The sequence below is a fragment of the Astatotilapia calliptera genome, chromosome 19 (genome assembly GCF_900246225.1).
Source record: "Astatotilapia calliptera chromosome 19, fAstCal1.2, whole genome shotgun sequence".
Taxonomy (NCBI): domain Eukaryota; kingdom Metazoa; phylum Chordata; class Actinopteri; order Cichliformes; family Cichlidae; genus Astatotilapia; species Astatotilapia calliptera.
Window position 1 is genome coordinate 26,009,717 of NC_039320.1, and position 11,622 is coordinate 26,021,338.

Sequence of the window (11,622 nt, forward strand, 5' to 3'; positions counted from 1 at the left end):
TTTGAAATAATGTTCAGATAGAGATAAAAAAAAGTTGACAGTGCAAAGCTCTGACACTGGGGACCTAAATTCAACCCCAGAGTTTGCCGTAATCTGATAACTACATAACTGTATATTTTTAATATACGGTTAACATATTATTTTAATGTGTCATTTGGAGAAGGCAGTTATGCTATACTGCTGTTTAATGGTAAACATGACAGTTAAAAATAAAATATTGATCTTATGATAACATTGTGTACATAGTTATACACTCACTTTAAGTACATATACTCACATTTTAGGTGTCAAATTAATAAATAATCATAGTCAATAATTTGACTGATGGGCTTTAAATTCTCGTTTGTTTCCATTTTTATACATACTGCATCAATATTCTTATTGTAACTTATTTTGGCCATGATATCAGACTATTGAAAACCTGGTATCACATAAACTCTTATGCAGTTACTACTGCAAGTCACACTACAGTCACTGTGAGTTTAATCACTGACTAGCCACCCATGTAATGCCAAAAAAAAGAAACTCCACTGAAAGCTTTTTTCAAACAGAATGGGCCTAAAACGACGGTGAATCTGTTACAAGTAAACTAAAACTGTGGCAAATAGATGTCAAACATGATGCAGGCCTTTATAAATGAACATAAGCCTCAACCTCTTAATTTTTTATTTTTACTAAATAAATTACCACATTTGTCTTTAAATCTAAACGTCGTTAAAATCTTGAGGATAAAGAAGAAAACAGGAGAAGAACAGTGAAAAAGTTTAATATTTTAGGTTAACTACAGATTTAAATATTTAACCAAAAAAATAATTATCTCATTACGTTTTTTTAAAGCTCACCAAGATAAGCTTTGTCAGGTGAAACCCTAAATTATCTGTACCTTACCTTAATTTATTCAGTTCTATATTACTATTTCCGCGTTTACGTTGATACTTGTTGGCTGCCTGCGGGTGTATTCATGGGTGTACTGTGCGTACACAGTTGGGGGAGTAAAGGCTCGGGGGGGCAGTATGGACTCCCCTACTCCCCCTCCAGTAGGAGCAGTTGGTTTATCCCATAGTACTTCCTCAGTTGTTGCGCGTGCCTAGCTTAGCTGGTCTGTGTGACCGGAGTTTCCCTTCCGCTGACGGGCTGCTGTCACACACACACACGTACCATGTTTTCCCATTCCCGGTGTCTCACCAGGAATTTTGGCCGATCCCTCTCTGCCATCCGCCAGGTAGGCCGCAACCTCATAAAATGTTGTCTTTGCCATTCACAAGGGAATTGTATCCTGCGGCAATCTCTTCCGTTCATCTCTACCAGAGCTAACGTTAGCATTAGCCGGCTAGTTGCTATAGGCCAAGGAGAGGCCGTAACATTGTAAGCCAAGGACAGTATGACACTTCCGCTCACAAGTACTTGCTGCAGCTTAAAGTTGGAAACCGTACCTTCTGGATGTGTTTGATTTTGCCTTTTGACATACGTGTAGGAGGCTTGTGGTTTAGGCAGACAGTAGTTGATCTATGTTCATGCAAAATCATTAAAAATGATTTCCACAGAATATGCTAGCTGTAAGCTAATTGTATGGATAACATAGCTAGCTGTCATTTTTCCGAGGTCATGTCAGAAAAGTAAGAGTCTGGTAGTGTAGCTTTCTGTGGCTATGTTAAAAAACTTTCAGTTAATCAAGACAGGTCCAGTTAATATAGACTGTCAGGTTGTTAGTGGGATTAGTAGTAAATAATTAAGCGTTAATGCAGCCAAGAATCCCCATGCTGAACACTCGGTCCAGCTGTCGTTCACTTCATTTTATTGATCATGTCAAAGGTCATCTTACGTCAGTGTGTGGAAGTGACTTTTGACCGCCAGCTTTCTCCAAAACAATTTATTTAAAATTAAAACTGTGGGTACTGTTTAACTTGATGGTGGATATTTGTGCATTTCCAAAGGTTGCAGATGTTTTGTAATGATTGACTTTGTCTTTTTACAGGGGAATAATGTGTTAGCTCGTCGGGCTGCAGCAGGTATGTATACTTACTGGTCAAACATGTTCATCCCTTCTCTAGAGAAGTTCTTTACATGGTTATCTTGTCATTCCTCGAACAGCTCTGTCAGCTAGCAACTCTGTCATCATCAACAGCAACAATGTGTAAGTGCATACACTCTCTAGAGACTGTCTGAGCTACAGTCAGAATATGAGGACACTTTTACAAGAAATATGTGATAATGAGCTTAGTGTTATTCTATTCTTAGCTGGTAAAGTTTAATATAAATTCCATTTATCAGTGTCTCTTTACTTTTTTTTTTTTAATTATTCAATAAACACTGCATGCTTCATGCATATGTTTCTTGTCTGATTGTTTTTTTTTTCTTCCTCCCTTTTATGTTTAGAAAACATAATCCCCGATCCAGTGTCTTCCAAATTCAGTACTTCAGAACATCTGTAGCCTACAGTAAGTATTAACTTGATTTTGTGAGGGCTGTTTAGCATTTAACATATTAGAACAGTGGACAGGAGAGCTGTGGACAGAAAACGGGGGAAGACGCGCAGTAAATGTCTTCAAGGGAAGTCGAAACTTGGGCTTATAGGTTATCTGGTCAACCCAGTGATCTAAACTGGCGCCTCAGCATTAACATATTTTAATGTTTCATTTTTACTCTTGTCTAACTGTCACTAAAGCACTTTCACAATACATTGAAATGAATGTCCTTTTACTCGTCTTTGCCCTTCAGGAGATGAAGTTGTCACAGTTAAGACCCCTGCATTTGCGGAATCTGTCACAGAGGGGGATGTGAGGTGGGAGAAAGGTAATGCTTTTAATTCCTAAACATAAACTCATTGTTTCTACTATAGACATTGGCAAGATTGTTACAATGTTTTCTCCTTACAGCTGTTGGAGACACTGTCTCTGAGGATGAGGTGGTGTGTGAAATTGAGACCGATAAGGTAAAACTAAATAAATGTTAAACTAATTCAATATGTTTTTTTACTGCTGGTGGTTGTTGGACTTTGAGGGCTAGGATATATTTCCTAACTTTACAATCTGTTTTGTATTTACCTATTCAATACAAAAATGTAAGATTGCAATCAAAAGGTGGTTTTTAAATACATTAATTCTTAATTTCACATGTTTTAATTTGGCACGGTTCACCTCGCAAAGGTAGACTGTGTGATATTGGGTTAATATCCTGGAACTTTGTGTATTTCTTTATATATTTTAAGCATTTTTACTGCTTTTCCATGTTATTAGACATCAGTGCAGGTTCCCTCTCCTGCCTCTGGAGTGATCGAGGAGCTTTTGGTCCCAGATGGAGGGAAGGTTGAAGGAGGAACTCCACTTTTTAAGCTTCGAAAAGGAGGTCTGTGGATTTTTGTAAAAAAAATTTTTTTTTATTGATTAAACACACTCTAAAGACTGGGTTGTCATAACTGTTCATATCTCCATCTTTTAGCTGGTGCTCCTAAAGCTGCAGAAACTCCAAAAGCCGAAGCTCCAGCTGCTGCAGCCCCTCCACCGCCTTCTGCTGCCCCTCCACCCCCTCCCCCTTCATCCGTGGGCCCAATTCCCACAGCCATGCCCCCTGTGCCACCTGTGCCAGCACATGCTCTGGACAGCAAACCAGGTTAGTTGCCATCAGACAGACGGTCTGTGTCATGTGAGAACTGTTTTGCTTGACAGCTGCGTTCTTGACCTCCAGCTTACTTGATTAAACGTTGTTTGGTGCTCTTTCAGCAGTTGTAGACTGTATACTGATGTCCTTTTGCCTCATCAATTCTCACAGTTTCAGCCATCAAGCCCACCCCTGCTCCAACTGCACCAGTGGCACAAGCAGAGGGAGGGGCCAAAGCAGCCAGGACAGAGAGCAGGGTAAAGTGCAAAACATGACATTTAGGTGTATTTGAAAATTTCAGAGTTGTTTGATTTGAAGTAGTGTAGAGATGAAAAATATGCAACATAATTCTGTGTGTATTTGTGTTTTTTTTTAGGTTAAGATGAACCGCATGAGACTGAGAATTGCCCAGAGACTGAAGGAAGCCCAAAACACCTGTGCTATGTTGACTACGTTTAATGAGGTCGACATGAGGTAGGAAATTCGAAATTAACTGACCTACATTATTAAACGCTCTGTGCTATTTTAGATAATCAATGTGAAGTGTTCCTTGTTACATGAACACACACAAATGGAAATTTCTAAAGAAAAAAACGACAGACTTTGCAAAGTTTATGAGCCAAACTCTGCAACTGTGCAAACGTGTATTTGTTTGTGGTATTTTGTGTATGTAGTATACATACTGTATCACCGTTAAAAGCCAAAGCAACACTTTCACAAATGGTTATAGATTGGAATCTGTCCAGCAGGAAAAGCTTTTTGAAACCCAATATCCTCTTAAACACTGGAATGTAAATATTTGGTCGTAATTCCATCTAAAACAAAGATAAGAATTGTTAAAACAGGTTTTATTAATTTACAAGGAAATGTTATTGTCTGCACTTGCCCCCTGTGCTGAAGAGGACACTTTGAGGATTTCTTTTCCCCGCAAATGTGTGGTGTCAGCTTTCAGCTATTCAGGGTTTTCTATGTATCCTAATTAGATTGACATCGACGGTCTGGAGGAAGACTTCCCAGGCTAGGGCTCATCTGGAGCCGAAGGAGCTAGTCAGAACAGGAGGCTGGAGCATCTGCAGGGGCCCACAGAGACCTGCGCTCTGAGTGGAAGAGCTGCCTCAACCGATATGGGCTTTTATGACAGCCCAATAAGATTTACAGGCTCTAGAAAGTGAAGATTTTTATCGCTTCTTCTCTCCTTTCTCGGAGAGTCTGTGTCTTGGGAGGGGCTAATTACGTTAGCGGCGAAACCCTAGAGCTTCAACAGGGTTAGATACAGGAAAACAAACAATTAAGAGATACAAGAGGAAAAATGACCAATAGTGAAACAATTAGCAGGCCCAAAGCTTTTTTCTTTTTTTTTTCACTACTATCAGAGCCAACATTCTTTTATAGCCATCAAAAAGCCATGTGTTAAACTTCAGAAGATACAGTATTTAAAACTCTTAAATAAATACAATAGTGGTGCACTTTGTAGTAGAAACTTGCACAACGGACAATTAAACGCTGCTCTTGTTTGTCAGCATGAGAAATAGGTTGTCATACTTTATTAAATTGTAGCTCAAAGCTTGCTAACCATTGGTTCAAAGATGCTGCCTGGCACAGCTCTCTCTGTGTCTCAGGAATTTAGACACAGTCAAGTTAGACCAAGACAACCAGAGTAGTTCTGCAGTATTTTGATCTACTAACTGAACTCTGTCAGCGTTAACTGAGCTATAACCACTTAACCAGAAGAATCCTCAAACGTGGTCTGCACAGACACGTAGACGCTATCCTTCAAAATTCATAACTCTGCTGGTGCTAGAATGGCCAACATGAGCCACACTAAACAAGCTAGCTATTTAAATTATGTTGTATAAAACCATGTCGTTTAAATGGCCTTTAAAATCTTATGCTAAATTTGTACAGACAATGTTTATTCATGTTCCTTTTAAATGTGCTCAAGTTTGGAGTTTGTTTTTACTGTTAGACTAGTCAGGTAGTGTTTTTCTTCTTTTTTTTATCACTTTGTAAATTAGTCAGCAGGAATAATTTCGTGCCTTACTAGCATGAGTCATGGATTGTCTGCTGCTAAATACTAGTGAAATCCTCAGAAAACCATTAACTTAAAAAAATAAAACTACTAAAAAAACTAAAACTACTACTAATCAAGTCAATCAGGGATTGTAATACCATAGAAATGATGGCATTTCTAAGTAGAATATATATATATATATATATATATGGCCATTACATTATATTTTTGGTTATGCACCACCTTTTTGTTTTTAAAGAAATCAAGTTTTTTTTAATAAATATTTTACATCTTTTCATTCATATTTAATGTGAATATATATATTCAAATACTGAGATCTTGTTAGACTGCACCAGTTAGAATTCCCTCCTTTTTTGGATTCCATCAAATCCAGTGTCTGTAGGCTTGAACTCTGCTTAATCCCCAAGTTGATGATTTTTTTGTTTTTTTCCACAGCAACATCACAGAGATGAGGAAGACTTACAAAGATGCTTTCCTGAAAAAGCATAACATGAAGTTGGGCTTCATGTCTGCATTTGTGAAGGCTGCTGCCTACGCTCTTTCTGACCAACCTGCTGTTAATGCCGGTATAGATCAACCTCAAAAGAATGAGAACCCTTACTTGGTGGTATCAGTTTCGCACCACTGCTTTGCATGTTTGGTATCAAGTCATAGCAAGTATGTGCGGTGAAGAAAAAGATTTAAGTTTCAGTATCTTTCATTGCCCAACCACAAAACCGACTCTAACTTATTTACTGCTCCTAGACCACCCTGACCTATTTAGATAGACCTCAGTGAAACATGGGTGGTCTATATTTCTGCCCTATCTATAATTGTCTGTGGGTTTTTCTTGCCATGAGTTTTTACTTGCATGTAAGTGAAAATGGTACATAAGAAAGGGAACTTTTGGTTGCATGTAGTAGTGGAGATTCATAATTTAAATCTGCATGTAGATTTTCAGTAAGTCTTTCTTGTTTTGTGTTTCCAGTAATTGATGACACAACCAAAGAGATTGTGTACAGGGACTATGTTGATATCAGTGTGGCTGTGGCTACACCAAAGGTAAGACAAGTGAATTTTATGGTCGAGCTCATTGTGAGTGCTTGATGGCTCGTTTCTGAAATCTGACTCACGTGACTTTTTCTTTCAGGGTTTGGTGGTTCCTGTAATACGAAATGTCGAGGGAATGAACTTTGCTGATATCGAGAATGCCATCAATTTGTTGGGAGAAAAGGTAAGATTGTGAAACATTAAAAATTTTGTTATAGTTTGTTCCTTTTTTCTGTTTCTTTTCTAAAGTTTTATTGTTTTACATTGTTTTATTTACTGTTATATTGTTTTTATATTCCCATTTTCTGTGTTGTAAAGCACTTTGTGATTTTTATCTGTGAAAAGCGCTATATAAATAAATTTTACTTACTTACTTAAATCCTTGTTGGTAAAGAGTTTCTATCCATGCGTTTCCTCATTATATAAATTATGCGTTCTTAGGCCCGTAAGAATGAGCTGGCTGTCGAGGACATGGATGGAGGAACTTTCACCATCAGCAATGGTGGCGTGTTTGGGTCTCTGTTCGGCACCCCTATAATCAACCCACCGCAGTCTGCTATATTAGGCATGCATGGCATCTTTGACAGACCCGTTGCAGTCGGTGGAAAGGTTTGTGCTCTCATTATTAAAAAGAATCATGCATGACAGAATCACTATTTAATGAAAATGTGCTGATAAATCTCTTTGAAAGGGTACAGCTTGGTTTATTTATGAATCAGGTTTAACCTTTGTGCACATATCTCACTAACATGCATTGGTCTGGGGAGAAACTTCACATTTAACTTAATATGTACAAACAATATTTTTTTTTATATACCGGTACATAAAAATCACTGTAGTGCATACACATTGTGTCAGTAGTTATCTGCTGAATAATATGGTGCTCCACGGTCTGAGTATAGAGTGGCCTGGGGGGGGGGGTTTAATTACCCTTTGTACAGACTTCCTGTTCTCAGTCGTGCCCCCTGCTTACCAAACACCCAGCCAGCAGGAGAGCCACTGAGGAATAGTAGAGGGCCAGCAGCAGCTTCTGGTCCAGGTTATTCTTCCTCAGGACAAGGAGGAAGTGCAGCTGCTGCTGGTCCGCCTTTACCAGGGCATTTGTGTTGTGGGTCCAGGTGAGATCGACTGAGATGGTGATGCTCAGAAACCTGAAACCTTAAGTTGGAAAAAGGATCCCACCTGTTCTACATTTATAACATTTATAAATGTTTTTGGTGTTTTACTGCCAAAACTCAAATATAGTTTTGAAACATACAAAGAATGTAAATACATTAGAAAAGTGGGAAATAGGAATGATTCACATTATGAAGACTGTCCATTGTTTTGTTTTTTTTTTGTTTTTTTTCACATGTACAGTAGAGTGACACTGATCGGGCATAACATTATGACCACCTGCCTAATTTTGTGTTGGCACCCCTTTTGCTGCCAGAACAGCCCTCATCCTTTGAGGCATGGACTCCACTATACCCTTCTCCAAAGTGTCTGGCACCTAGATATCAGCAACTTTAAGTCCTGTAAGTTGTCAGATGGGGCCTCCATGGGTCTGACTTGTTTGTCCAGGATGTCTCACACATGCACGATTGACTTGAGATCTGGGGAATCCATTTTTGCTCCGTGGCAGGGTGCGTTATCCTGCTGAAACAGGCCGCAGCCATCAGGGATGACTGTTTCAATGAAAGGCTGAACATGGTCTGGAGCAATGTTTAGATAGGTGGAATGTGTCAAAGTAACATCCACATGTATGACAGGACCCAAGGTTTCCAGCAGAAAATTGTCCAAAGCATCACACTGCCTCTGCCAGTTCCCATAATGCATGCTGTTGTCAGGTGTTTTCACAGGATAAGCAACCAGGCCACCTTTTTCCATTGCTCTGTGGTCCAGTTCTGAGGGTCACATGCCCACTGTTGGCGCTCTTATGTTGTTAACAGAGGTCAGCATGGGCACCCTGATGGTCTCCAGCTATGCAGCCCCATATTCAACAAACTGCGATTGCAACAAGCTCAACGTCAAAAAGAGTAAAGGTCGCTCTCGAGTAGGACTGCACGATTAATCGTTAGAAAATCGCGATCTCGATTCATACTTATGTGCGATCTCATTTCAAAAAGACGACGATTGTACCGCTTTTTGATCCGGGATGTAATCTGCATGAAAACAAGCGCTCACTCTTCCTGCTCAACAAGTGACAAGGGCGGAGCCTTATACCACGTGATGCAGAAGCTGTGCTGTGTGATGCTAAAATTAGCAGGGAAAACCAACGGAGAGCACGTCAGGGATGACGAGAAAGTGACAGTTTTTATGTTCAGTCTCAACTGTTACGAAGTTGATGTGCAGTTAATAAGTGCAATAAATATTTATATTGGAGAAAAAAATCGTGAGAGAATCGTGATCTCAATTCTAAGCCAAAAAATCGTGATTCTCATTTTATGCAAAATCGTGCAGCCCTACTCTCGAGGATGCCGCTGTTCACATTTTGGACCCGAGAAGACACATTCGGTAAAAGACGCCATCTACGTCCACTGTAAATGGCTGTCACTGAAAAGAGGTGGTGGGTAACAACACCAACTGCCGGCCATCTAAAGTGTGCTCTTGAGATCCCTTCCCACGGTCCTCAAACCCCATTCACATCTTGCGTTAGGTGACCTCAATAGGCCACATGATGGGGTGGGGCAAGGTCTGATAGTGGTTTCACCTGAAACCTTGGGTGGTATAACCCACACCTTTTTTTAACACTTTGGCTCACATGATTTATAGTGGGTCAACAACCACCTCCTAAGAGACGACCCCCACTAGGGTTTAGTACCTGGGCCTCTCTGGCTTTTGGTTTTTCATTTTAAAAAGAAGTTTGCTGAACTTCTTTAAGCGCTTACCATGACCTGGATGACTGAGAACCTACACAGACAGCTCGTCTGCCCAAACAGGCCAGCCTTCGTTTCTCATGTGCATCAGTGAGACTTGGCAGCCCATGACGCTGATCGCTGATTCACCACTATTCCCTCCTTGTATCACTTTTGATTGATAGTGACCACTGCAGACCGGGGATACCCCACCAGAGCTGCAGTTTTGGAGATTCTGTGTTGTCAAGGCATCACAATTTTCCTGCTTCTAACACATCAACTTTGAGGACACAATGTTTACTTGCTCACTAATATATCACAGCTTAACAGGTGCCATGCTGAAGAGATAATCAGTGTTATTCACGTCACCTGTGATTGGTCATAATGCTGTACCTGATCAGTGTATATCATTATGACTCCTCTCTCTGTTTTATTAAACGAATTTTTATGTACAATATTATCAAGTAAGTTAAGTCTTCACTTTCTTCATCATTATCGTTTGGTTGTGTCTTGTAGGTGGAAATCCGTCCAATGATGTATGTTGCCCTGACGTACGATCATCGGCTGATTGATGGAAGAGAGGCTGTCACTTTCCTGCGCAAGATCAAGTCCGTGGTGGAGGACCCCAGGGTGCTGCTCCTTGACATGTAAACCTCTGTGAACTCCAGGCCCAAACAAACAAACCACCCACACAAATAGTGGCTGTACTCATCTGACGAACATTACTACATGTAATTTTGTAATGTGTTGTTGTATTGGTTAACTACAGGGGGAAAAAAAGAAGACAACACTTGGGTTGTGCAATGGACATTTGCAAAACTAGCAGTGATAAAGGGTTTTGTGCTGCTGTGGAGAATTGTTGGGGTCTGGGGTTTCTGGTGCTGGTCTATAGATCAAAAAAAGAAAGAAAATTGTCATACTGATGTGCGCCATATGTCGTTTTCTACATAGGACTGAAAGATTTTCAACTTATTGTGAGACGAATGGCAGACACAGTTAAAACTCCATAGATTAATTTTATTGTTTTAGCAGAGAGAAAAACAAAGAGCACATATTGGGCTAGAAACCAAGAAAAGCTGTTCTAAAATCTCCAAAGTGATGAAGTCCTCAGAGAATTTACGCCACCTGCTCAGAATAAAAGAAAAGGTCTCGTTTTGCTGTGTAAGAAAAACTATTTAAGAAAAAAAAACATTTTAAACAATAAAAGCTGAATTACTCGACTGTAGTCCTTGTCTGGGTTTGTTTTATTCCTTCCAGATTAACCACAAGGAATAGATGGCTTAGAAAGTAGCTGATTGACGTGTTTCAAATGAGGGGTGGATATGTTGCTTTGTAACATGAATGACAAAAATATGGGATGTAATCCAGCCCAGTGGATGGTTGCAGAGAGAAAAATGTTTGAAATGTCCACTGCAATTTACACCAGAAAACATGGCTGCAAGTGCTTCAGAACCGATTGCTTTGCATAGGTTTTGGTCAGAAATGCCAGATGTCTGACTCATTGTTAGCTTGAAGGCGGCCTTACTTACAAATTACCCGTGACCTGCCTTAGTACGCACAAAGGTCTGTAGGCCAAAGCGCCATGCTGACACACTGCTTTGAGTTATGACAGTAGTGTTCCTTTGTAATGGCACATTGTGTATTTTTTATTTTATTAACCTTTATTTAACCAGGAAGATCCCATTGAGATTAAAAACCTCTTTTTCAAGGGAGACCTGGCCAAGATAGGCAGCAGCAGATGTCTCACAGTTACAGAAATTATTCAAACACAGGCAGCAACATCACACATAAGTGAAAGAATATAAATAAAATTCAAAAACAAAAAAAGTCAGTTAAAATGACAATCAATAAAAAGCTTGTTAGAAAAAACTAAAATCCATTTAAGATAGTAAAAAAAAAAAAATACCCCAAAAATTCAAAGCAGACATTCAACAAGGAGACATGCTGCTGCCATCTTGGACTGTGGACATGCAAAATGTATGCATGTATCCAGGCAGAAAGAATCCTGAATAACTGCAGTTATTTTTCTGAAGACATCTCAAGCTCTTAATGTGTTTTGTTGATTTAATGTGAACTTTTTAAGAATCCAGTTGTAATTCTACTAAAAGAAAGTGGGAGATGTTGGCA

General features: G+C 39.6%; 1 protein-coding gene across 1 annotated transcript; it reads left to right on the forward strand.

Moving 5' to 3' along the window:
• Positions 1–1,059: 1,059 nt before the first annotated feature.
• dlst (dihydrolipoamide S-succinyltransferase) lies at positions 1,060–10,716 on the forward strand. The gene is made up of 15 exons (XM_026152263.1): positions 1,060–1,222; positions 1,976–2,009; positions 2,092–2,134; positions 2,377–2,438; positions 2,719–2,793; positions 2,877–2,932; positions 3,237–3,345; positions 3,439–3,609; positions 3,769–3,854; positions 3,974–4,071; positions 6,065–6,195; positions 6,597–6,670; positions 6,759–6,842; positions 7,100–7,267; positions 10,012–10,716. Exons 1-15 carry the CDS (start codon positions 1,160–1,162, stop codon positions 10,144–10,146), a joined length of 1,389 nt encoding a protein of 462 aa, XP_026008048.1. The 5' UTR covers positions 1,060–1,159; the 3' UTR covers positions 10,147–10,716.
• The last annotated feature ends 906 nt before the right edge of the window (positions 10,717–11,622 follow it).